At 42.7% G+C, this 27,508-nt stretch overlaps 1 protein-coding gene across 3 annotated transcripts in view; it reads left to right on the plus strand.

Moving 5' to 3' along the window:
• The window catches only part of LOC142991094 (band 4.1-like protein 1), a 59,439-nt gene that overhangs the window by 18,488 nt on the left and 13,443 nt on the right, over nucleotides 1–27,508 (plus strand). For 2 of the 3 annotated variants that reach the window (XM_076141090.1, XM_076141093.1), the window contains exons 2-12: nucleotides 12,387–12,510; nucleotides 13,848–14,006; nucleotides 18,001–18,105; nucleotides 21,298–21,340; nucleotides 21,541–21,616; nucleotides 21,982–22,200; nucleotides 22,542–22,629; nucleotides 22,745–22,897; nucleotides 24,069–24,166; nucleotides 25,099–25,274; nucleotides 25,351–25,580. In XM_076141090.1, the coding sequence (XP_075997205.1) occupies nucleotides 12,472–12,510; nucleotides 13,848–14,006; nucleotides 18,001–18,105; nucleotides 21,298–21,340; nucleotides 21,541–21,616; nucleotides 21,982–22,200; nucleotides 22,542–22,629; nucleotides 22,745–22,897; nucleotides 24,069–24,166; nucleotides 25,099–25,274; nucleotides 25,351–25,580 (1,386 nt within the window). In that variant the 5' untranslated portion in view covers nucleotides 12,387–12,471. The remainder of the gene's footprint in view (nucleotides 1–12,386; nucleotides 12,511–13,847; nucleotides 14,007–18,000; nucleotides 18,106–21,297; nucleotides 21,341–21,540; nucleotides 21,617–21,981; nucleotides 22,201–22,541; nucleotides 22,630–22,744; nucleotides 22,898–24,068; nucleotides 24,167–25,098; nucleotides 25,275–25,350; nucleotides 25,581–27,508) is intronic. The other variant, XM_076141091.1, reaches the window with a different exon arrangement.

Here is a 27,508-nt window from a genome sequence, read left to right on the forward strand (position 1 = left end):
TCCTTCGCTCAAGACTGCTGCAGTAATGACAGACTTTACTTGAGGATTCTAAGCTGCAAAACACAGTAAGCCTCAAGTCCCAGACAAAGTGTTAGGATTCTTTGATTTTGGTTCTTTTGTATGGCCAAACTAGGATGTGAGCCTTGTATGCAGCTTTAAAGGAAAATGCATTTCAACGAGTTTGATTGAATTGCATGTTGTTTGATTGGAAGACGTTCAACCAGAAGCGGGAATCTAATCAAAACGTCAAAAAGATTCTGAGTTAGTGGAGCCCAATCATATTCATATTGCACATATTGTATTCCCTACCAGCAATTTTGAAACAAATGATCCCTGGAGAGTTGTTTTCTGTTGCTCTGTTTTCATTAATTTTAATGTTCTATAATGAAGACTCAAGCTCTTATAATTAGAGGCTTTTCATCCATTGTAAAAGTAATTCTGCAATACAGACTTTGATGTTTGGATTATTTTTACATTTCACATACCAGACTGAGTAGAATCAAAGGACCAAAGCTCCAAGGAGGGGAATCTGGCGTTGTCATTGCCTGAGCTAGTTGCAATGAGATTTAACCTGCGCTGAGGTCAACGTGGTCATAAATCTAATGCCGGGACATAAAAATCTTAAACCTGGAAACCGAGGAGCTTCTGTTCAACACCAGGGAGCTAAAACATTTCGTCACTGTCATACCAGCTGCACAGTCCTGTCTTCCTCTTCCTGACCAAGAGTCACGCTTCTCTTGTCGATACACATTTTACACAGTCGTGCTGCATACCACTTTTTATGTGTAAGTCATAAACCCCCAAGCATCAATTTGTTTAATAGTCTCGGTAGATGGCGAAAATTGTGATTTACACCTGTTCAAAGTGAAGCACTTTCTAACAGCTTTAACTTTCAAACTTCTATAGGACAAACATAACGTTCTCATTATACTAGTGAAGGATTTTTTGTATATCGTGGCAGGCCTGACAAACCCCGGGGAAAATGAGGTCCTCAACTTTTAATGATGTACGAGGAGTTGTTGCAGTGACAGAATGTGCAGATTTTGCTCCTCTGCATTCTTTATATTTAGGCCCCGGTTGGTTATCACATTGATTTGTTTGTGTATTTCAACGGGCGGTATCACCTCATCGCAACAGTTACATTTTTATTCGGCCGTATTATTGTTGTTCGCCAACCTGCTGTTATCAACCTGGACTGCAGTTAGAAAAGAAGAAGCACATTTTGCGAGTAGAGAAGAAATGAGCTTCACAATCAATCTGATCTTTAATTTGTTTTTTTGGCACTCAAGCAAAAAGTGTTTCTAGTGGGCATATTAATGAGATGTGAAGGTACCTGGCTGTACTTCTATACATTATCCATTGTTTGACATCTTTCCTGCTGCACACCTTGATGAGATACAGCGTATAAATGAGTTACCTTCACAATAGAATGAAAGTAAGAAATAGTTGGCTGTGTTAAATTGGATAATAATACTTTACTAGTTTTATGTCAGAATAAAACATCCCATTAAAAGATCATTGTAAATTTAAAGGGGACATGTGCTTTTTTTCATTTTTATAGTGTAATATAGTCGGGATTATCTGCTGAATATGCAGTACTCATACACGCTCACAGTCTGGTCCAACTCCTCCCACTGAGGGACTGTTCACATCGGCATACTCTCAGTACTAAGGTGTTATTGCTTTAATCCCAGCATAATCGTAGTTTTAAAGTGTATGTAAGCGTACTGTGTGAATGTGGTCGTCCACAGAGCAGTTTCTCTTTATTTCCTCCGATTTCCTTTATGATGGTTTAACCTTGCGGCGCCGATGTCGACACCCCGCCGACAGATGTTGCGCGGTGCTGTGGGCGATGCAGACAAAGACGCCATGTTGCTTTTTTTAAGGTGGAACAACAGAGGACACTTTGGTCAGGACGGATCGATGGCACCAAAGAGAGCAAAGAGTGAGCTGTGGCAAATGGTGCATCAGGGAAACAAATCTTCCCCGCCTCTGTTCTAGAATGACACACACACACTCACACACAGGTGCACTGACACACACTTTTTGCTGTATTTTTATGATAGCTAACATTTATCTCAATTCATCCAGCAGTTCGCTGTAGTGCCTGACCCACACTCGATATGGATGAGTCACATTAGAAAGGTGAAAATACCGTGGCTGATCGTGATGTATTAGCTGATATATGGAAACAAAATGGTTTATTACAAGAAAAAGGAATTGAATACACACACAAAAACCCTCTAAAGCATCACTGCGCTTTATCTGTGTATCTGCCATATGCATTTTGTTTATATATGTGATTCTATTTTGGATCGAGCTTCTCTTTCTTGCTCTGACTGCCGAAGTGTTAAGTCGACATTCACGAAAACCTCACGTGTGAAGTTAAACCATGTAAGAATTCACTGCGACTTTGCCGATATGGTTGCAAACATGGAGAAGCTGCTTGCTCATCGAGGAACTTGTTGTGGATCCGTGATTATTTCCCAACACGCTAATGAGATGCTGGTGCTGCATAGCTTGAGTGTGTGTTAGGACACGGCTCTTTTCCTGGTTGCCCTTTACTCCCATCATGCGCGACATGAAAAGCAAACTCCGCTCAGTTAATCTCTTTTCTGCACAGCGTTTGTGTGGGAGGACACAAAGGGAAAGAGAGACATCCAATATGATCGGGACGAGTTAACAATATAACTGTGCATCGTCTGCTAATTAACTTCTTCATAGCACCTTAATATAAATGCTAAACACAGTGAGGTTAATTTCGGGCACCCTGGCATTCTGATGAATCTTTTAAGAAGCCTTGATCACTTCACTGTGAGCCGCAACCTCAGCACATGATAATTAAGTGTCACCGTGACAAGTTCCACTGTTATTACAGTGGGATGCACCTGCTTAGACTTGTGCAGCTTTATTTGCAGGCTGTAATGGAGTGCAGATGCAGATAACACGCTAACTGGCCTGTCAGATCACAAAAGGGCATCAGGGGAGAAACAGAGGGAGAGAAAGAAAGAAGGAGGTAACTGTAATGGGCTCAAATCACAGCTTCGATTTGTGCGTGATCCTTTTGTGAGGCCTGGTGGTTTTCTGGTGGTTAAAGGATCTTCAGCACGTTTACGGAAGGAACCTCCAGGATGGCAGAGACAATAGACAGCATCTCGCCTTTCACAGCTCATCTCTCCCCGCAGAGTGCTGCAGTCCAGCACATAGAACACCATATGGTGTGGCCCCGTGCCACCTTCGCACATGGGCACCAAGGCACAAGCGTCAAATGGGCCATGACAGGGAGTGCGGATGATGCTGCAGGCTGTGATGTCATAATGCTTGGTGGAATAATCTCTGGCTCATACATCAGTCCAGTCATTTGTGACAAAGATGGAGTGAACCCCTCTCTCCTGTGCATCTCCTCTTCCCTCCGTTCTGTTTGTCCTCTCTTCACACTATCGTCATGCTGTTGTATTTTGCATGCATGTGGAATAGCCTTAGATAGCTGAGCCACTGATTCATTTTCTCCGTATCTGGGCACGGAGAATGTCAACCGGCCCTCGGCCAAAATATTTCAGCATGTGTGCTTCTCTCCTCGCTCACGCCTGGGGTGAGAGAGAGGTATTTGGGAGGCAAACAGGCTTTCACACACACTGTATATTCCAGCCACTGGCTCTTTGTGTGGTGGCAGCCTGCACCTGCAGCGTACCAGGCAATGATGCACAAGCCCACAGTGCCTCTCTCTCACTTTAAGCAGACTATTAGCCAATAGCAGGTGAGGCTCAGTGTAGAGTGCTGTTGAAGCGAAGTGGGCAGAAGCAGGATGTGTTCAGCTGGCAGAGAGCGCTGCTGCTGGGAAGGAGCAGGAGGCCCATTTGTGCCCCACCATGCTCCCCCAACAACCCTCTTACGATTTCTGAATTGTTCCCACCGGAGTAGACTGCAGTGTCACTCTGATGAGGCTTTTATGAGAGTCTGTTGCCGTTAACATTTAGAGAAGCACCAGATTCTGAAATTGATGGTCAGATCGAAACAGCAGCATTTATCTCTCTGCATGCAACGTAACAAAGGTGAGCTAATAAGCTTCCTTCCGTGGTGAATCACTGTAGCCTCCATATTTCAAAATAGTAAAAGCATTTGCCTCAGAAAGGTCACCATAAAGTCGATTGAGCTACTCTGTGGAAAAACTCTGATGTGGTGATTCATTCTGGTCTGGTGTATAATTCAGTTTCGACAAATTCCAGAAATGCTGCCTTGATCCAAAGTCTGTAGGATTTTTAAGATATTCGTTCAGAGAAGCTCCTGGTTTATTCGTGAGAATACCAATATTACCCCTTTGTTCTGCCGCCTGATCCATCTTGATCCCCAGAAATAAACACAGTGAAACAGTGAGACTATAAGTTAAGGCGACCTGTGAGGAGATGAGACCTGCTGAGAGGGTTCCTGACACCCAGCGTTTGCCTGCTGATTTATTACGTTCTCCATGAGTTCTAAGGGTAAAAAGAAATTGGAAAAGCCACCTTGGAGGTGACTAGTGTGTGTATAAATGGCAGGTCAGTGTTAGGAAGCCGTTAGTTGTGTCCTTGCCAGATTAATAAGGTTGGTGGCTGTGTTGTTCTCTCTGGATTTATTCCCATAGAGGACATCTCTTTCTGATGAACTCCTTTACTAGGGCATGTGTTTGCAAAATGCACTTGAGCGGGACCATTAGCATAATATTATGCATGTGCAAGCTGACAAGATGTCACTATTACTTTCCCTTTTTTGGACCAACAAAAACCTATAAATTAAAACTGCTAAACAAAACTAAATACTTTTTTTTTAAAGGACTCTCAGGTCTTTCTTTCATACACTGAATGTCAAAAGAGGTGTAGTGAAGGCTGAGGTTGTGTTGTGAGATTACATTTGGAAAATTGAAGCAAATGAAAATACGTTAGAACTCATTAGTATGGCCACAAGTTTTTTGCAAAATCAACTTAGAAATGAACTTCTGGAAAAGGTTTGAGTTTTTTCACAGCAGAGCATTTTGAAGTCATTGGAATACTGTGTACAGATCAGTTTTCCAATAAAAAGGAAAACTAATCTGAGCCTTGCGCCAGCCTGGCTGACACTGTGGCAAACAAAGCCTGTATTGTGCATGTGCTTACAAGAGGGTCATGTGGCAAGACTTGCCACTTCCTAGTTGGACGGGATTGATTTCACAGCAGACATGGTTGTTTATCTCGCGGTTACTCCCATAAGAAACTGTGACAGATTCCAAACTGCTGTCTGAGGATAGACAGCGTGTGCTTACATGCATAACCATGATGTTCCACCAAAGCAATGCAGGTCATTCATTTATCTGCACACTCACTGCATACCAGTTGATTTATTCTTGTGTAAAAATAAACCCATATTTCTGTAAACGTGCAGGTGAAAAACTAACATATGTACAATAATGACAAGAACAGCAATGATAAATGATAATAATACAGCATTTACACAGAAGATTAAGTCAAGGTAGTGTTAGTGAGGGTGTAGTGTGAGTGTGTAGTGTGAGTATGTAGTGTAAGTGTGTAGTGGGTGGGAGGGTGTGTTGTGTATGGAGACAAAGACTTATTGACTGTCTGACACTCTTGCATGTTCAAGATCATCTTTGTCTAATGGAGAACAAACTGAAGCTTGTCTGGGAATCTGGTAAACAGCAGCTTGTTGCTACAGTGTCAACAGTGTTGCATAGGTTTAAACTTGTGGACTGAATGGAACGCCTTCAAGGGTTTGAGAGGAAAAGGCTAGAGTTGATTTATGTATGGACAACCAGCAATACTGTGAGTCTGCCTGCTGAAAGGAGCCCGTCAGATGCATGAATACTGTAAACACAGCAGGTGTTAATGTAAATGTGTCCGCCTTTGTTCTTACACAACCAAATCACCTCACGTTTGGTGACAGTCGACTACAGATTTCTTTCAGGAAGTGAATGTCTCATAATATGTCATGTTACAAGGAACTTAGGTCACTTATAATCCATAACTGTCCTCTGGTTTTGCTTTTTTGACACTATGAGGCCAGACGTCTACGATCATTACCTTTAAACATAGTACATTGTATTGCAGGCGTCATCGTAATTTGAATTTGTATCTGTAACTGCTGGAAATAGGTCAAAGCTGTTTACTGAATCAGCAACATCTTTGGCATTTCTAGACTTACTTGCTGAGGTGAGTTGACAAAATAAAAGGGACCCCTGTATGATCCTATTAGATACACTTTTCATTGATACTGGTGTTTGAGTTTTCAAGGAATACAAAAGAATGTCTCTTCAGATGCCTGGAAGTTAAAGAAAGAATCCTTGATCCAAATCCTGATACAGATTTGACTTCAAAGGCTAATCAGCTTTTGTTTGTGTGTAATATGGCGACATTCATCATCTGCCCATCCTAACTGCTGCACTTAAAGGCAGCATTTCTTATAACAACCAGTAGTTTGTAAGATTTACCCAGATTTGAACCAAATTGTACCTGTTGAGAGACCAAGGCTAGAGGCTTCATCTTTCATGTTTTTACCCCTTCGCCTTACTTAATGGTCAGGATTGGCGCCTGTGACTGGACGTGGAAACGCTTGTGAGTACAGTTTCATCCGAGCAGTAAAACACTGAGTGCAACATTATCGAAAACCGCACCAACCTGTTTGTTGTGTTCTTTTATCAGCACTTTTCTTAGTAAAAGAAAAAAAAACCAGCTGAAATTGTGGAGTGGAGCCTCGGGAAGTGATTTGAGCACCCAGAGATTATAGTGGTTGAAGATCTGGCTCGGGAAGTGCAGTCGATGTGACAGTCTCTCATTAAGTGCGGCACAGCGGAGGCTTCATGAGGACACAATTACACACTGGCCTTTGAGAATGTGACAGTGATTTCTGACGGGGGCTGGTAAAACAGGAGGCGCATATGCTCGCATCTGAAAGTGTTACTAAGGTTCATTTATATGCAAAGGGCAAAATGTGAAAGGGATCGCAGCAGGAGTCAGGATCTTTTTCTCCGTAAATACCTTCAAATATTACCACTCGATGAAAAAAGCTGGATTCTCTGCTATGAGATAATAATTACACTGACAAAAAATTGGAAGATGAGAAGAAATAATACTTTAAAGAAATAATTAAGATCTTTGTGTTTAGTGCTCAGAGCTCAGCACTGAAGCTGTCCTTGTGTACCAACAAGCTTTATCTTCGTCTGTTCCCTCCCTGCACTCAAGATTCACAATGATGCATATTAATCCACCCATGTGCTCCCACGCCCATTTTTTCTTAAATCTGTTCACTTACACACCCGTGAGCACGTTGGGCGAGCTGCTGTGTTAGCCGTTAGCTACACCGCCCTTGGCTTCTTATTGGAATTGGGATGAAAGCATGATGGTAGGGGAAGAACGTTTGCATACAAAGTCTCATCAGGCAGTTTCAGAATCAGATCCATTAGTCATGGGCGTCCCTCCTCGTGCATTCACGAGTCATCTCCAGTTGAGCATGTGAAAGGTCAGCTTCAATTACTGATACTGAAGCAGAGCCATGGCTGCGCTCAGCCCGCTGTGGCTCTTGTAATTTCCTTTTCTTTCAGTGACCGTGCGCCCATGTTCCTCTGAGAGCTCACACCTTTAATGCAGCGGAGCGCCACGCAGTGCTGCTTTGCTTTCACACATCCTGGTGAGCTCTCGCTAGCTGTAAGGAAGTCAAGTACATGTTATTGCTTAAAGTGCATGAGGAGATGGCAGTGCTCTGTTCTTCGCTTGCCTGCGCCCAGACCTCATCTGTCATCACTACCTTAGGGTAATGAAGTGGCTGCTCTAACCACAAGAGGTATCAGGCCTTGATCATGGTCCTACGGGGAGAATCACGCAAGAGTGGAAAAACGCAGAACATCACATAACGCATGGTGGCTTACACAAAAGTGCTCTGAGTGACGCCTGAGTGGGCCCCATCAGTGTTACACACTATAGCTGTCAGTGTGTATGGCAGGCTGTGTGCTTATGTTTGGTGTTTGTGAATGAGAGCAGTGTCCCTGAGCCTCTATCCTTCCGCTTGACTGAATGTTTGAACTCTGTCTGACATGTTCAGCATACCGTTGGATCGCTGGGCTCACTGATCAACACGTGCCGAGCACAAGCGCTGGTGTCTTCTGTCAAACAGACAGACAGTAGATATGACATAGAGTTGGCCAGTATTGGACTGACGCGCAAATGCTGCCTGAAAACCTTCAGGCAGACCTGACAGGCATAAGGTTAAATTCTTCCCTCATTGCACCAAACAGGACCTTGGTTGTCTTTTCCATCACTATTTCTGCATTGAGGCTACGGTCAGAATGCACCGATAGATGACTTGGAACGTTTTCCATCTATATCTGATCTCAATTTACCAACCAATCCTTCAAGATTTAATAACATCTTTTCTCTTAAGCAGAAACTTTGCACTTATACCAATTTTGCCTCCAGCTCTCGCTTCGTTAGTTCTCAAATGACCAATTAAAACAAATTACATAACATTGCACATTACAGCTGACCAGTGTGTGTACATATGGGTCATCGTCCTGTGTACCGCAACTGTAGATCTCCCTGCATGCTTGTGATTGTCTCTTGAAAGTATCACTGTAGACCGAAGCACTCTGGTGAATAATGACACCAGTGCTGCCTGTTCAGCTGTCTCTTCAGTTCATTCCCGACTGTTCCATAGCTGCATACTCAACGCAAATTATAACGATCCATTTACTGGTTTGAATAGTGATATAAACAGCAGTTAATTATTATCTAGATGCAAATCGTTGAAAATCTAGTAAGGGCACGCAAGACCGAGTAGCGGCCGCTGCATTCTCGTTTCCCTCCCTCGCTTTCTCCCTCTCGCTCTATAAGATTACTTGACTGCACTGTGCACTCACTGCATGCTAATGGATAAACGTGATTAAGGCGATGGAGGAGAGCCATAGATTGCGCAATGGATCAGAGTGGCGTAATGGTGGAATAGTGATGACTGTGCACAGTGAGAAAGGCTGGCTACCATGTGGCCCACAGAGGGAGTTAGTGTAGCGGCGCAGGTCTGCATCTGTGCTTCAACCTTCAACCGTGTCACCATCCCTGCCCCGATTCTGATAAGGGCCAACCCCCCCATCTCTTAGTTTTGATGCCAGTTCACCCTCGTTTTCCCTCCCTTGTGATTTCCTGTCTCACTCCCTTATCCTTGATCTCTCTGTCCTTCCGCCGCCTCATCTTTTGGCCTCTCCCTTTATCGTCCGTGTTCAGTTCACTTTCTCTGTCACAATCGGTCCTCTGAAGAGAGAGGTAGTGCTAGAGAGGGAAAGAGAGCGAGAGAGAGAGGCGGACAGGAGAAAAAAGAGAGAAAAAAACGGTACTACATGCTGTTACCATGGCAACTGCATCTCGGAGCTGAGCCAGTATTGCTTAACAGACATGCTTGCTCTCTCCTATTCTCCATTCACATGCCTCGCTAAGATTAAAGCATGGCTCTGAAGAGAATGAGACATGGGGAAAGGCTCTGTTTGTGTGTTTCATAAGCCTTCCACGATACTAGGTGCTTTTCTCTCTGATGAATTATTATTACAGATGGCAGATATCAAAGTCGGACATTGTCGTTGAGCTGCACGGTCTGCATAACAAAGGGCACCCACAGTGTATTACGCCGCTGCTTTCTTCTTGTAGGCAGCAGGCTCGGTGGCTTTGTGGCCAAGGGTTGACAGAGGCTGCTGGGTAATGGTGTGTAACAGGAAATGAAAGCATTTGCTGGGCTCTACTGCCTCACTCTGGGACATCAATCTATGCTAATTTGGTAATTGATTTGATTTCAGAAGATGTCTCAATAGAGGACCTCCTTTAGTGCAAACTAACTTTGAATTATGCATCTTCCACTAGCCTGTGTGTTTGTGTGTGTGTGTCACTTATGTATAAAATGACCTGTTAAAGCTTTAACCTCATAGGCTTAAAGGTATCCTGCAAATCTTTTATGACCACTTCACAGCTACAGTAACTATTGATTTGGCTACGGCCTGAAGATGCGTCACAGTGGGCTGTGTGCTTGTTAACGTCAGTGGAGCAGCAGTGAAAAATGTCCACTTGAACAAGCTGATGTTCAGACTGGTGAGGTTTTCGGATAATTTGCCACCGAAAGCAGGCGCCACTGCGCGGGCTGATGTATTCACCCGGACAGCTGCAGATGAATGCATTGTGTCACTTAGCCCAGATGGATGTTAAGTGAGGGATATCAGCTTATGTTTGACGCTGACAGAATGAGAAAGTGTGCACCTGTAATGCGCACAGGGGAGATGCTCGTTATTGTCGGCAAGACTGAATTGACTGGGGGGGAAACGAGATTACAGAAAGACGGGGCCGAGTGTTTACTTCCTTTGCCATTGAAACACAATATCCCATGGAGCTTTTCCTCTCGAGTCGGGAAGGTTTACTTTGCAGTTATATCTATGATTCAACCAGTGAGAGAAAATTGATTTAGTGACTTGTAGCTTAGTGCTCAGCTGGATTAGACAGAGAAAGGTGGAGATACCACTCCACCACGGCCTCGCTGCTCTTTTGTCCCATAGGAGAGGGATTCATATCCGTCCGCTCTCTGTGATTGTAAGAAATGGGACAGTTATGATAGTGCAGCAGTGCAGGAGGAGGAGGTTGGGGGGTCTTTTTCACACTTCTTTAACCACAGGCAATATGTCAAGACCCTCCTCAGTTGGGAGTCAGGGGGGAGGCTGCCTGTCCTCTGATCCAGTGCGAACCGGCTGTGTTTCTGCCTCAAGTCGTCAGCCATGACTACCCTGGGTACATTATGCTGATTTGATTTGCTGCTCCCGAGGGCGGTGCGACCTCCAGGGTCAGATAGAAATTGGATTATAAACAAGGTCCCGAGGTATTGTCTGGGGAACCCTGAATACCTCTGAATCACTCCTGTACGCCGGGCTGAGCAGTTCAGGCACCACTCAGGCTCCATGGGTGTCAGAAATATAATGTCTGTCTTCTAGAAATGGTCACAGAGGATCTTCCAGCGTCATCAGAGTTTTTAGATAAACTGGTGGTGGAATCAATCTGAAAAATAGCTATTATAGCAGAATACCTTACATGCTAATGACCAATGGGTGGGTTCTTTCCAGCATGAGAATAGCAGAGAATGGAGAGAATAGCAGGGGATTTTTACCTGGATTTTGTGTCGGGATGGAAGAGCAAGGGGCTCTTTCTTAACTCCACATTTTGCATCAACATTCAGGAAACGTACTGAGACTTCTTCATCCTTTGTGGGAGAAGCAGGGGCACCAGTTTCTCTCCACCTACACGTAAGACATGCAGCTCAGTTCACACCAATTTCTGGAGGAATGATGAGGCAGGCTGAGGGTAAATGAGTGCACAGACGAACATAGCAACACTTCATCCTATGATAAATTATGCAAGATCAAAAAGACAAATGATACACAAACAAGCCAGACCACAATCAACGTACCTCTAAGTTAATATGCATATTCATGTGATGAGTTTGGGTACAGGTGACCCAATTGTGATATGTTGCCCACATACGAGCAGTGAAGAATTATATGTGGAAATAAGTATAACGTATGTAATGGATGACTGTAATTTAAACATACTGATTGGATTTTCCCTTTGAATCTCTGTGCTTCACTCTTCTACCTTGAGTATGAATAACACTGCAGCAATCGGCAATGCAGTTAAAGCGCAATGATTGCTCTAATCAACCTTAAAATATAATTAAGTAACCGTGGACTCCTAATGACACATTGGAAAGCGATAGCTAATGTAATCATTTTCTTATTTGTGTTCATCGCGGCTCTTTGTTTACCTCCGTCTCTGGCACCAAACTCTTGTTTGCTCATGCAGGTGGTTTCAGGTCTAAGCTGCGTAAACACACGTAATGGATATGAGCCGTTTCGAAAACAAAGCTGTCAGAAAAAAATGCTATGAAAGGAATTATGCATCAAGAACGGTACCGTAAATGTACCTGTACTAATGCTCATGGCTTTTCTATTCTTTTTTTCTTTAATTGTAATCATAGTGCAGGAGCTTGTCTTGCTTAATCAGGTGATCATTATCAGACTCAGCGAACGATTTCTTAATTAAACTAAATGCCCTTAATCCAGGCTGAGTTATGCGTTTCGAAGTTGTGTTGGAGCATGAAACGACACATTTCCAAGCCTGAATTTGTAATAGATGTTGTATTCTTGGTGCCTGTTGTTTTTGCTATGGATGCATTCCTATTCATTTTTACTTTAGTTCTACTACTTTAGTAGATGTGTCCACTTCCAGCTGTTTCTTTTGCTCCAAATCAAAGCATGCACTGTTTCTGTGATGTTCACCCTGACATGATCTATCCACTCACTCAAGATGTTGTTTTAAAGTATTTTGCACGTCTTTGTTTCCTCCTAGGTTTGCCAAATAACACAGACGGACTCTCCGAGTCACAGCTGAAGAAAATAGGAGTCCTCCCAGACTGCAGGGGGCAGCATTAGGCATGCAAGAATCGGCCTCGGACAGCAAGATGGCCAAACAGGTCAGAGCCGTCCAAATTTACTCCACGATTACTTTTGTTGTTTGTTCTCTCACATCGTTTCTGTTCCCATCACTGAATCAATTTGTAATTTGTAGTGCACCAGCTTGTTTCATCAGCATGCGGTCATAAGCTAATTGAAAAAGCCCAACTCGTGTTTCAGAATAAAATCCATTCATTTATTAATACATGATAGCAATGCAAATGTGCCACAGTTTGGTGAAATTGTGTCTCTCAATCTCATCATTTTTTAGATTACCTTCTCAATTTACAATATCCTAACAGAAAAGTCCAGTTTCCTCTACAACCAACTGAATAATGTCCAATAAAAGTCATACATATCCTGCATTATTCTATTATTTCATCTTCACATGTGCTTGCCATTTTTAAATAACGACTCAGTGTTTTTCATATCTATACAGTTCATTAGATATGTAGTGTTATCCATTTTGATCACCAGGGCTTATTCAGTTCATCACTATACTATTTATATTCCGTGTGGAAGAAATGACAAATGCACATGCTGTTGTAACAAAATTAACAGCTTGGTTTATTTTGTTTGGAGAGTAACATGGCATCCCTCATCTTCAGTTTCTATAGCCCCTTAATCCTACAAGTAATCATCTCACAAATTATTGCGGGTGAATCATAAAAACACTCCCAGATTTAACGTGTCAGTAAGTAAGTACAAATAGATCATGCAGGCATGTTCCCTCCCTTTGGGTTACAGGAGGCATAACTGCAGTATTTCCTATTTTGAATGCTGGTTAAACCAGTCATAAAACAGGCCGCCATGCAAACATTCAGACCAGTTTCAGTTTAACAGTAGATTAATGTGTGAAATCTGGTTTAAAACTGAATGTTTAAAACTTTACTTGGCTTCTATGTGTTCGATATCGATTACATTTTACATGTAAGCTGACTCAACTAATAAGGCAGTCAATGCCATAAGAGTATTTTACCTTTTGCTCTTATCCACTCAGGTATAGGCATGACGGATGGAATCTCTTCACCTTTTTGCTGAATATTTTTTATTGAAGAAAGCATTTGACACAACATTGAGCATGCATTGATGAAACATTTTGGAGTTGTTTTCTACACTCACATCTGAGAAAAGGAAAAAAAACATGAATAGACCAAGGATATGTGATACACATGTGAATTAGGTGCTCGTAGGTACAATTCCTACAGGATGACAGCATACAGGCAGCTGCAAAATGCATCATGGGCTGCAGGCTGTTGAGACACAGGGAAAATCAAAAAAGAAAACGCTCAACCCAAATGGATGAAATCTCTAGCTGTGCCTTTTAATTGTCTTTGTTCTTTGTTTATGTATAAAGGACCAGAACTCCAAGAATCTAGATGACACAGATGACATGTCTGAGAAGACTTCGCCAAACAAGAATCTCAAATCTCCCCAGAAAGGCTCCAAACGGCTTAAAACGTTTCCCTTCAAGGTGACACTGCTGGACTCCTCAGACTATGAAGGCGAAATCGAGGTACGCATGGTGTTTTCTTGAGTTGGATGGATGTGCTTTGAAGAAACTGTAAAGATGCAACATTGCCTTTGTCTCCTTGATGCCATTTGCTGGCGAGCTCTGTGTGCACTGCAGCGCTGCAAAGAGCAAACAAACCAGGCAGAAAGAATAAAAGAAAGGTGGCCATGCTGAGAACTCACTGGGGGGGCAGAGCCAAAAGAAATGTTATCATCGCTCCAGCTCTTTGAACTGGGACTTTGTGGTGGAAAAGTGTTTCTAGAATATCATTAATGGTGGAAGGAAATATATCTGTGCTACTCATTACAAAAGGGAAAGGCCAGCCTGACACACTTAATAATGTATATGATTATTAAACATATGAAATGCTTAAACACATACACAACCTTATTTTTCCCCATCATCCGTCTTTGTTAGTTTCATTGCAGTGAAAGTAGAGGCATTTAAATGGGTCTGACCAGTTTGTTAGGCTGAATGGACAGATCAACAGGACAGTTATACATCCAAGTATGCATCGGGCAACGCCACTAAAAGGGAGGAACTATATCTAAACATTCTAATCTGCCCTGTAACCTTCACGTCTCTCGACCCCAGCTGCACATCCAAAAACCAGAAATGTACTGTTTCGGTCAAGTGTTCTTGTAGCTACCAGACAGAAAAACAGGAAACGTCTTCACATGATGTTTGTACAAACACATGTTTTCGAAACTCATAGTCATAACAGACTAATGCTATACTTAACTTAACCTACCTGTGCCTAACACACATGAAGAAGTGAGAAAAGTCGGAAGTTTGTTTTAGCTTTCGTGACTGACAGTCGCATACGTTTGAAGCTCTATTCGATCATGAGAATGTGAAACTGTTGATGAAATTCATATCCAATTACTAGCAATGACTGCGAGGATCGGTTCTGTTGTAATATTACAAGCATGTCCGCTTTTCGCTTCGCCAGATTCAGTTGTTACAATTGGTAACAGCATTTAACAACGTGAGGGAATGCTGCTTTGCTAATCAACAATCAGATACAGAGCATCCTTCAGCTTTCAAATTGATTCTGTGACAGCCGTTAAATTAGATGCATTTCCCTTTTACATGTCAACATATTTACCCGTCTGTTGTACTTTCCACTGTCAGAATCTTTGAGTACAGCCCCACTGGCTGTTGGTCACACTGTGGTATGGTCTGATGTTGCACTGGGGTCATAGTGAGGTGATATGTGATCGATAGGACCGATCAATTATATGACATTATATCAAAACGAGGAATCAGAATCTGTGTTTTGATTTGGGCTTTTGGTTCGTATTGGTTTCATGGGACTAAATCGCAGTGGTATTGAGTTCTTGGACCCAAGTCTGACGGAGTGAATCATGTGGACTAAGCCGTACACACGGATGGCCAACTAATATAAATGACTCCTGAGGAAATGCAGGAATGCTTTCTCCAATTATAAGGTGATTGACCATTTGAACGCTTGAGTGAATCTCTTTACAATCAGGTTATCCTGGTCTGTTCCTCAGAATACATATACATATACTCAATATTCTTCTTATATTTGACAAAATCTTTTAAAATATCCTTTAAAAAAATCCTTTATTATAGCATAGAAGTTTTAACGTGCTCATACTTGCGCCGACTTAGAAACTGTCTAGACACCCAAAAATAGGGCATCCAGCTTCTGTGCCTGAGTTGACAGAGGTAATCAGGCTGTTCTCCAAGCTAATCAGTGGCAGCCAGACTACGTCACGGCCCAGTAGCCCATCTTGCTATTGCTTCAACAAGGCTCCTTTTTCTGATGCAGCAGTGGGACTGGTGATGTGCGGCACATCCTCGCAGACCAGAGGACGCCCCTTCTGTCCAATAAAAGCCCCCCCAGTATTGGCTGCTAAAACGACGTTAGGAAATCTAAAATTATTACATAGACTCCAGCCAGGGGCATCCAAGGAGAAAATAGAAAAGCAATGTTTTTATGAGTCACCCCTCAGGATACTTATGCCCATGATTTTGACAAGACTTTGTGTGTTGTCGTTGCTGTGGAATTGGGGGAGGGTTCAGTGTGTGAGTGTGTGAGGTAAGAACACGAGGAATGCTTCTTTTGCATCAACCTATCAGCACCGTGACAACATTTTGAAATACCTTCAGGCTTTATGTATCCTGGTTAGACAAGCTTTTGTGTTGTGCTCTTCCCCAAGATCCAACCACGCTTACGGTTCTTCCATTCATCGCCGACATACAAAGAAGCCTTTGTCAGTCTGTGGTTTGTAAAAAATATTTTGTTAGAAGAATTGTTTTGTGTTGTGGTGAGATGCTTAGTCCTCCTGGTCATGTACAGGCTTTGTCTTACTTCCTGTTTCTGATTGCTTGGGTGGAACATGGAACCTCCCTCATGCTTCAGGAACATAATAACAGTGGTAAGGGAAGGCTGGCCCCACATCAGGCGCGTGCTCCCCGGAGGAGGTGCTCCATTCTTGGGTTAATTAAGTCTCTTGTCATGGATGCATGACTGAGCGTCCCCATGGTCCTCTGGCTGGAGATAAGGCACCGTACCCTTATCCACTTCTCTCACCCAGCTTGCCCTCTGATCACTGGGGTATAATCGCACTATGCATGGTCAAGCCCGACTGGGCTGTTGTGTAGAATGGGGCTATTTTGGATGGATTAGAAAATGTCATGCCTGTCAGTCGTCTTTATACTCACGCCAAGATTCTGCCTATGGTTTTGTCTATTCAGGTGGCATCGCTGACATCCTCATCATGAAGTTAATGATTTAATTGCTCCAGAGCAGAGACAGAAGTCACGATTTATTCAGATTGTAAATGCAGATTTGTTTGTTTGGCTTTTCTGCCTGCAGCCAGAGTCACACACCCTGCCCTTGCCTTCACATAGACAAACTGGACGTCAGAACCTCCTTGGTGACACAATAATACCTTAAAAGGCTCCTCCTGGCTCTTTCTCTACCTTCCTTTCAGGCATAATAAGGAAAAAGGAAACAATTTTAAGCCCTGGCCTTGAGATATTAAGAAACAAGACAGGAGAGGGGTAATACTGCATCTGTTTCCTTGGTAACTGCGTGCTTCATCACCCTGTCACCTCACAAAGTAGGCTCCAGGGAAGGCACATCTGTGTGTGTGTGTGTGTGTGTGTGTGTGTGTGTGTGTGTGTGTGTGTGTGTGTGTGTGTGTGTGTGTGTGTGTGTGTGTGTGTGTGTGTGTGTGTGTGTGTGTGTGTGTGTGTGTGTGTGTGTGTGTGTGTGTGTGTGTGTTTGAACAGTAAGTGGGCATGCATGCATACAGTCACGGACAAGTGGGTGTTTGCGTAAGTATATTCTTGTGCTAGTGTGTGGTAGCAGTTAAGCCAAATCACATGACTAACTGATGATATGATACAATAAACTCTATGTATGATCGGATATCAGCTATGTATTATTTACAGGAGAAGTATTATACTTCTATATCTGTACTTTTACTGCTATGTGTCTTTTTTTGTACACTGCTTGCAAGTCCCTTCTGGCTGGATTACCCATAATGTCATATACAAATCCAATTACTATTTCAGTCTGATTACAAGCAAATCTGGTTAAGGGTGCTTTTTAGGTGGCAGTTTGGGAGTTTACGCATGAGCGCCGTAATGTGCCTCTAAAAACAGTCACATCAACTCTACTAGAATGTGAGAACTTATCGCTTTAATGCGGAAAGTGCTCATTGAATTCTTTCAGTAGCTGAAGAAATCTCTGCCTACAGTACAAAGAAGAATCTTCGGGTGATTCAGAGTCCATTTGCTCCGTCAAGTATTTGATGCACTTTGTAACATAACACCCAAAGGCTGTGTTATGTTATTGTGTTGAGAGCGGAGAAGTAATCTTGACAGGCACAGCTGTCTTGTAAGATCAGATATTGGTGAGCAGTATTCCCCTCTATAAAGTCTAAGTCTAAGATGCCTCCAGTATTTCTGAGTATACGGCCTTTTCACCCTGCTGTGTCATGTGTGTTTGTCTTTGCAGAAACACTCCAAAGGACAGACCCTGATGGACATGGTTTGTGAACACCTCAACCTGCTAGAGAGGGACTACTTTGGTCTGACCTTTTCTGACACGGACACTACGAAGGTGGGTGAATAATGTAGCGGTTTTACCTCGTAGGATCTTTGAATGCTACCAAATGTTGCCCTAATCTGAATTCCTGTCACTCGTTGCCCTGGCCCAGATCTCTTTAGGGGTCCTGCCATCCATCATTCATACATGAATGGAAAATGGAAATTCTCATGCTCGGTCTGGGTCTGGACAACAGGCGATTGAAAAAGATGCAGTGCCTTTAGAGAAAGATATTTAGCGTTTATTCCAAATGTTAAAACAAGGGTTGGAAATCAATTGTTATAATATTTGAAATCCTCTGGTAGAGCCCTTCTGCTGGTTTCCAGGCTTACTAAACCGTTACGCTCCATTAAATATCTCCTCAAAACACATTTTTATTGCAGAGTCTCTCCCAAGTTTTATTGGTTACTTATTAATTTTCTTTATTTCAGATAGATCATTTTCTTTTTATCACTTTCACACCATCGGCTACATCAAAGGACCTAAATTGAAGTGGATATCTTTGATAAGTGAGCATGGTTAAATATAGTTTGACTTCAAATGAATAACGTCTTCTCCCACTTGATGTTTCTGTTGATTAAAGTGAGTGTATTTGCAAGGAAAACTGCAGTTCTTTGGGTCCATCCTCTGTGGTTTAATTATGTCTGCCTTTGATAAATATGTACACAACTAAAACTCCAACTAAATCTGCCTGCAAATGATTCGGATATTCCAAATATAGTCTGAATATTTCCCTCTGGTTGTTGTTCATGTGTCAGTGTGCACAGATCAGGGTTATTTTGTTGTTATCATTTAATTATAGCTGTTAGGACACTGAGCTAAATGCTCCCAGCTGTCGCCTCACACGAGGGCTCTTCTGTGAAAGAAGGATTGGGATTTGGACCTATGGGAGCCTCCCTCAGGGCAGGTGTGTCAGATTTGGTAAATCCAAGTCTGCTATAGCATGTGGAGGATGTCCTTAGTCACCATCGACACGTGCACACCTTGTCAGCTGGCACATTGTGGCTTGACGTTTGCATAATGGCTGAGGCTTTAGAGCTGTCGTGGTCTTGAGACACACAGGCAGTGTAACTGAGCTACAGGGGTAAACAGGTTTGAACTTCAAATATTTGTCTTTGTGCGAGTGTAGGGAGGATCAATATGACAGGCACTTCAAAGACGGGCTCATCAGAGTGCAGCTTGAGCTCGCTGCCCGTGATTGGAAGCCCAAACAAGACTCGGCAATTGAAATGCCATTTCAGGTGACCTTTCTGTGCCTCAATTTGTGAAATGAGGATTTAATCTTCACCCTTTAGGAGAACATTTATTCTCTGTGATTGCTTCATGAACTACAGTTGCAAAAAAATAGATGCAAAACCTTAAATACTGAGTGATTAAAACTTCTTCCTGCTTATCTGCAATGAAAAAGCAGACCAGCAGAGATTTTCTTACTAATTGAGTGCTCTTTGGCCTCGGCTGATATAAGATAGATTCCAGGGGACGATAAATGTTTGCGGCTCATTAAAGTGTTTAGCAGCCTGATTAAGCACCAGTGCAGTGTGTTGGTTTGTGCTTGTGTAGTTGTCTGCGTATGAGGGTCCATATGGATGTGCAGGCACCGTTCAAGTTGACAGAAAATTGCAGTTTGCAAAGGATGACCACAGTATTGAAGTACACTGTGCTGTATCAACCTTTCATGCTCTAACTGATGCGATACTTCCTGCCAAAAAGACTTTCAGCACTGATAAGCAGCTACTTGAAGATCACTATCAGCTCCGTTCCGAATAGGCTGCACAGAAATGTTTCGCCTTTAGCTCACAAACTCGTTGCTGTTTAAATGTGTGCATAGAGTATACTGTATGTGCAAGGTTTAAACATTCAATTCATTCCCTTTACTGGAAGCAAAGATATCTGCTTTCACTACTTGTACCTTTAGGTGTTGTACAAGCGTCATTTTTTTATTATTAACCATAGTAACCTCTCCAATAAGTGACTTATCAAAAAGTACAGTGCAGTCGTTCTCGGACTACATTGTTTTCAGGATGCTCTTTGATCTGCCAGGCTGCATATGTTGAAGCTAGCATTGTCAATGTGGTTCACCCTAATTGGGTCCTGGCAGGCGGTACATCGGCTCGGGGAGCCTAGTGTTGTTATTAGTGCATTGGCAGTGCAGTTATTTTCAAAAATGGATGAATCTCGTCCACACAGCAAAGAGAAGATGAGCATAAATAGAATAATGGCACACATACTGAGATGGGATCAAAAACAGGCAGCAATCATAGAACAAGAACACGTGTTCATACATGGTGTCAGTGCAGATCAGATCATCAGATGTCATTATCCAGATACTGACACCGACACATAACGATTTTGATGCATTTATCTCAGTAGTAGTCGTTTAAAAGTCTCTGCGCACCCTTTTTAAATTGGAAATATAGATTTGAGATTCAAGAGTTTAGATCACTATCATTACCTAACATACGATCATTAACTAACATTGTTAGTTTGTTCTCAAGGGTTAAGCATTAGGTTAAGAGAAATAAGAAACACAAAAACAATATAATAGAATTGACAAAGGAATCACGATACAGAAGTACATAATGAAAACAATTAAGCATCAACTAGAGCAAAGTATACAATCTTTGAAGTCATGATTTAAGACTATATAGTGCTGTGTACAATGTTATGCACTGAATGCAGTGTCACTCAGAAAGAAAGGTGAGGTTATTTCCCCAATATCCAGAAAAGTGATTCTGCTGTTATTGAGGAAAACATTTCATCAGGGTAACAACACACAAGTGGTGTTTATTTTTAACCACCTTTCCCTCTATGTGTGTTTGTGCCTGTGCCTCCTGCTCTGTGATTTACAAGGTCGCTCAAGCCTGAGTATGTGTGCAGTGCAGCACTGATGAGACGCTCTAACAATACAGAATCAGAGGGAGTGCCCCTTGTGGTCCAATGTTTCGCTGCATGATAAGATGTGACGATGATCAGATAGGTAACTGGCTGGGTGTAATTTTGCAACACAATGGAGAAACAGATGCTTAAATTAAATCTGCTCTATGCACATTGAGCAGCTCAGCAGGGAAGGGCTCAGCTCCTTTACTTAACCATATGGTGAGGCCTTCATTAGAACATTGACGGCAATTAGAGCAAAATGTGACACCGGGGTGTGCATTAGCCATGTTTCCAGTTTTCCCAGCATGAATCCTTCCTTCTGTCTTTCAGAACTGGTTGGACCCCTCCAAGGAGATCAAGAAGCAGATGCGCAGTGAGTTTCTGAATCGCAATTGCTCAAATTATAGATATTTTATTCAGTTGCATTTGTTTGGGTACTTTATTTCACAAAGTAAAGTTGCTGCAGAGTTGTTTTATATGAATTCCAGTTTTGTACCATTTTAAAAAAAGGATTGTTGCTGAAAATGTCCATGTAATATGATGGAAAACCAACTGCTGTCACTGTCTCTTCAGATTCTCCCTGGCACTTTGCCTTTGCTGTCAAGTTTTATCCACCTGACCCCTCCCAGCTCACTGAGGATATAACCAGGTAGAATATATCTTCATCACACACACACACAAACTCACATTTCCAGCTGTTGCAGCCTGTGGGGCATTGCTGTCAAATTCTCCTCTTCGTTAATCAAAGGAGAAACAGTTTGCACTTGTCAGTTCTACAAATGTTACACCCCCTCATTTCCCTCAAGATATGTTTTAACAAAAACATGTTTGGAGCAATTTGCATAGAATATCTGCCCCCATGTCAAAGCAAACTAAATCCCATTCCTTTTGGATTAAAGCTGGAATGCTGTTAACTGCCATGGATTAGCTTTGAATACTTGTAGGAGCTTGCTTTGGCTCAGCCTGTTTGACTGTCAACACCCTCCTGTCCTCCAATTCTGTCTCCTCTGACAGATACTACCTGTGTCTCCAGCTGAGGGATGACATGCTGTCAGGTCGCCTGCCGTGCTCATTCGTCACTCACGCCCTCCTGGGCTCCTACACTGTTCAAGCAGAGCTGGGAGACTATGACCAGGAAGACCATGGCACCGACTATGTCACCGATTTCCGCTTCGCCCCCAATCAGACGCGTGAGCTGGAGGAGCGGGTGATGGAGCTCCATCGAAACTACAAGTACACACTATGGACATGCTATCAAATTTTGAGGGTTTGACAAATGTCATTCACAAGTTATTTGTCAGTGGTGATGGTCAAACAGCTGATGGACACCATAACATGATCACATCTGACATTGAAATGTACGCACTATGAGCCTCGCCAATGTGAGAACACAAATGCAGAGGGCCATCATGATGCTCCATGTAGTATTATTTGGTGATTTACAGCCAAGCAAAATGCTTAGTGAGAAGGGAGAAATTTTGTGTTATTATAATAACACAAATATGCAATTGCTGTGTGGGATCTTAGGCGGCCTGCGGTTGTTGTTTACACATTTTATCTCCATTCTGCCACAGGGGTATGACACCAGCTGAGGCTGAAATGAACTTCCTGGAGAATGCAAAGAAACTGTCTATGTATGGGGTCGACCTCCATCACGCTAAGGTAACTGTCACCATCATCAGGCTGTTACCTTCCCTGTGTTAGTTCATGTGAAAGGAAGTTTCACAACCGCTAATTATTTCTGTTTCTTTGTTGCCTTGTGCCCCCCCTCCCCCAGGATTCTGAGAGCATTGACATAATGCTGGGTGTCTGTGCCAATGGCCTTCTGATTTACCGGGATAGGCTGAGGATCAACCGCTTTGCCTGGCCAAAGATCCTTAAGATCTCCTATAAGAGGAGCAACTTCTACATCAAAATTAGACCTGGAGAGGTATGTCATATAGATAATGAAGCCATGGCAACAGAAATGGCAGTTGCTCTGGACCCATAGATATGTAGTCCCTTGGTCTAAGCAGAAGACTAAAATCCTCCTTCAATCCACTTGTTCTGCTGTACTGCATATTGTCAGGATCTACAGTCCTGCCTTCTTCATTGTTCTAAGCAATGCTGCAGCTTTTCCTCCATGCTGAGCCTCAGTGTGACAGGCTGTCTGGGTCAGACCCAGTAAGCTGACCGAGCTGCACAGTGAGCCTGTGATTGAGCCGAAGAAAGAGTCCCTTTAACAGTGCGGTGCAGCTGCACCAACACCCACAAAAAGGGATAAAGAGTATAAATATAGAGCCACCAAATGCTTTCTTTCCATTTGTTCCCAATGGCAGAAAATTGGATGTTATCCCCTTTTTGCCTGGGTGTGCTCCATTCGTCCAATTGGCAGTGCCAGGCTTATTTGGAAGAAAATTTCATCTTGTTATGTGAATGGATTTGCTCGTGTATTGACAGTCAATCATTTTAACTACGGCGTATTGTGGCAGCAGTGTTTGTGTCAGCAAAAGGAATGGAATCGGTTGACGACCGGACTGATGACTTAATTGACTGGATTCAGTGTTTGTGCAGATATGGGATGTAATATATTTTCTGTAATTTTTACCTCGAACTATGAGGTCATGTTTTTGCCTGCATAGTTTGGTTCATTTGGTATCTTGTTCAGGATGTTGGTAATGGAGTTGGGCTAAGCAAGGTAGAAGAGTGGGACATACACCAGGGAAGAATACCTTATTAAATGTTGGTGCCAATCCAGGTGCATCCAGGATTTCCTTTTTTTAATTAGAAAGTTTTGCCAATTTCTTAAGAAGAAATACTGAAACTAATAAGAAATAGGTCTGGATGCATTTTCATTTTTTATACGACTATTTCTTATGGTTTTCCCTTGAACCCCTCTTATACAAGAAGAACAAAACATAACAGAAGAAAAATGCCTGTCCTTGTCTCTATCCGGCCTTGGCAGAGGTAGCGATGCATTATTCGTATCCCTAAACATTAATTTTTGTCTTGTTCTAAGAAAATATTGACTTAGCCCTGAAGCTACAGCAGCATAATAAACCAATGGCCCCTGTATTCACACACTTCTGTGCGTGTCTCCTTTTCCTCTCTCTCTGCTCCAGTATGAACAGTTTGAAAGTACGATCGGCTTTAAGCTCCCCAACCACAGAGCTGCAAAGAGGCTGTGGAAGGTCTGCATTGAGCATCACACCTTTTTCCGGTAAGTGTCACTCTACTGTCATGGTTGGAGGGTTTTCTCGTTCAAATCCAATCAAGGCGAGAACAAATGTTTCCACTTGTACAGCTTCATGCATTGCACCCGCACATGTTCACCGGATGGTTAGAAATTGTTCAATGCAGCAACAGATGTGCATGTTAGCTCATTTCAGTGTATACTCAGTCTCAGAATCATTAAGGACATCCTGATCAGGTACCATACAGCCAAAAACAGCTGGTTGAAGATTGATTCTGATACAATGTCTGCCAGTGGGAGGACAAACATTACAGGAACATGTTGAGAATACAAGTTAAGAGTTTGTTATTGAACAATTTTCTCTTCGCCCAGCTGTTCCATGTCGCATGTTTGTTAACCGAAATGTTTCTTGATGAGAAAGGCCCTGGTGTAGTTCACATGAAGTGCCGTTTTCAAGGCCTAACATACAATGACTCAGACTCTTCCATGGTTTTTTACTCCTACCTCCTCCACCTTGTGCTACCGCCCCTGGCTGTAATTGGCCCAGATATCACATGGCTGGCTGAATCACCGCTGTGGGGGCAGCAGGCAGAGCTCTACTTTTGTTTTTGGTTCATTCATTACTACTGCTGTTGGTGCAACACCAACTTAACATAAAATGATCCATCTTCCTACCTATTCTGATTTAGAGGACCAATGCATCAGTTTCTTCTCTCTTTTCTCTGCCTTCTTTTCAGCATGAAATGTACTTTAAGTTCTATCTACTGCCTCCATCAATTCTATCAATCCTCTTTCACTGATAGCCTTGGCAGCAAGGATAAGCACACTAAGAACTGCTGTGTGTAAGATGGCACACACTGCTTTAGTAATTCGAGGTCATCAAAAGTCAGCTCTTTCAGATGTTATTTGAATAAGACAGGGATCTTGAGACATCAGAATCTCCCTTTTGCTTTCTGCAGGTTGGTATCTCCTGAGCCTCCTCCTAAGGGCTTCTTGGTGATGGGTTCCAAGTTTCGATACAGTGGAAGAACACAAGCTCAAACCAGACAAGCCAGTGCTCTCATAGACAGGCCTGCTCCACACTTTGATCGTTCTACCAGCAAGCGATACCTGCTATCTCGAAGCTTGGATGGAGGTAAGCGGCAGAGATTCATTTAAAACCCACAAGTCCCCGAACTTGTCTCTCGTAACTTTTCATCCCTCCTTATCAGCAGAGTTCTCACGGCCCGTGTCGGCCATGTGTGAGAACCACGACGGCTTGTCCAACCGCAGCATCAGCGAACAGCGGTGTCTTCACAGCCCTTCTGTGGATGAGCAGGAGACTGAGCTCGAGCCAAGTTTGGATCAGGATGAGGAGGACAAGTTGGAAGAGCAGCTGGAGGAGAGGGAGCAGGACGTAGAGGATGGAAATGTCTCTCCAAGCAAAAAGAAAGACATCATGGTACACTAGATTTCCTAATGTTTGTGACTTTTCTTGAATAAAAAACTACTGAAGGTGCCTGCAAAGGTCTGAGTCACACTGGTATGAAAATAGAGCTTAAGTCTTTTTTGAATCCAGTGCCAGAGGTGACAGGGACTGCAGGGTTGCTAATTTAAATACATGCCATGCAAGCTTCTCTACTCTTCTCTGCTCGCCAAGGCTTATTCTGCCGAGGTACAACGCTGTGGTGGCTTCTGTGGATTAAGCATTACTAATGCATCTTCTTTCACTCCTATTCACTCAGGCTTATATGCTTACACCACACCGCTCATAAGTCCCACTAACAGCTTTACAGTTTGAACCCTATCTCATTATGGTGAGAAACGCAAACTCAAGCCAAGTCCTCTGCCGCTAACACAGTTTTTCTTCCCACTCTTGCTGGCCTTAAGGAGGAGGCTGGGTCACCAGTTGACAGTAAACAGGAGGTATTTTGTGTCTGGTGATTTGGTCTCTGCCTGTCTGTCCGTCTGTCTGAATGCCTGTCTTTGCACTATCGATCCTCTTTCGCAGTACATCACTCTCTCTAAGTTGTGTGTTGTGTATGTGTGTCTTCAGGGAATGTGCTCGTTACCACTGTAATCGTAGAAAATAGAATTTGCAGAAATACACAATTTAAACAAGCATTTTGCAAATGTTCCATTTTTATCTGTTTGTTATAGTTAAGCATCCCAGCAAGCATACAGATTAGGATATCAGGAGAGGATACAAATCTACAATAACACAAGAAACTGATTTGAAATGATATGAGAAGATGAGAGTTACACAGTTAACACCTCAGCTCTGATTTTGTTTAATTTCTCACAATCTTTTAAATTAGAAAATGTTTGCTGGGATGGATTTTCAGATGATGTCAAAATGATCAAACGTGTCCTGACTGTTCAGTTGCTTGATGCCAGATGAATAGTGTTGAAAGATTTCAGTAGATCAGGCTGATGTATGAGGCTGAGAATGCTGCATCTGTGGATGATTGTGATTGAAAATTGACTCCGGCCTTCCCGTCTCCCTTATCACTTACCTGCTGACATTCAGTCTCTGCATTTGACATTACTCCTACACCCACTGACCCCTGCACTCTTCACCTCTTACCCCGTACTTGTCCTTGCCCATTCTCCTGCCCCAACTCGGCTGTCTCAGTTGGACCGGGAGACCACCCCTCGGCACAAACAGGAGGTACAGGTTCCTGTCTTCAGACCTTGTGCTCTCTGCCGCTGCCCCCCCTGCATGTCCAGCATGTCTCTTCGTTTCCTTCTTCTTCTGCAGATTGTGCTTTGCTTGCTTCCGCTGCCTTAGATCACAGAATATTTTAAGCCGTCTTTTGAAATGTCATATTACCTGTCAGCCATCATTTCTCTTAGGATGTAGCTAGAGAAGTCTCATGTGAATTTCCCTTTGATGAATAAGGAGCACAATTTAATTAAGGCAATAGGTGTGATTGAAATTCTAATTTTCCGTAAGTGCCTATAAAGCATTTTCCTTAGCACTGCCATCACAAGTGTCATATTTGGAAATCCAATTCGCCTGCAAAGTAAATAGACATTCTGGATTCATTGCTGCATTTGCATTGCATTGCCTTTATTCATATTCTTGTCAACTTTGTTGTTTCAAAAAAACAATGTGAGCAGTAACTGAAATTGTTATTCTGTGAGTTCTATGGCATCTTATATGCCCTTTCCTTCCAAGCACTGCAGTTCAGAGCTTTAATACACCATCTACACTATTCCTTTTGATCTACCAAAACACAAGGGTCCAGGTAGTCAGTGGTCAGTTTGAAATAAGTGAAAGCCTTCATTCAAGCATCCTCTCCTATGCATTTAGAGGTGTTATCTCAAAGTTCATTCACTCGCACATATCAGATGAACTTGATTTGAATGCAATGTGTGGATGTAATC

Source organism: Genypterus blacodes, unplaced genomic scaffold (genome assembly GCF_046128005.1).
Source record: "Genypterus blacodes isolate CSIRO-AG114 ecotype Tasmania unplaced genomic scaffold, CSIRO-AGI_Gbla_v1 ptg000017l_1, whole genome shotgun sequence".
Lineage (NCBI taxonomy): Eukaryota > Metazoa > Chordata > Actinopteri > Ophidiiformes > Ophidiidae > Genypterus > Genypterus blacodes.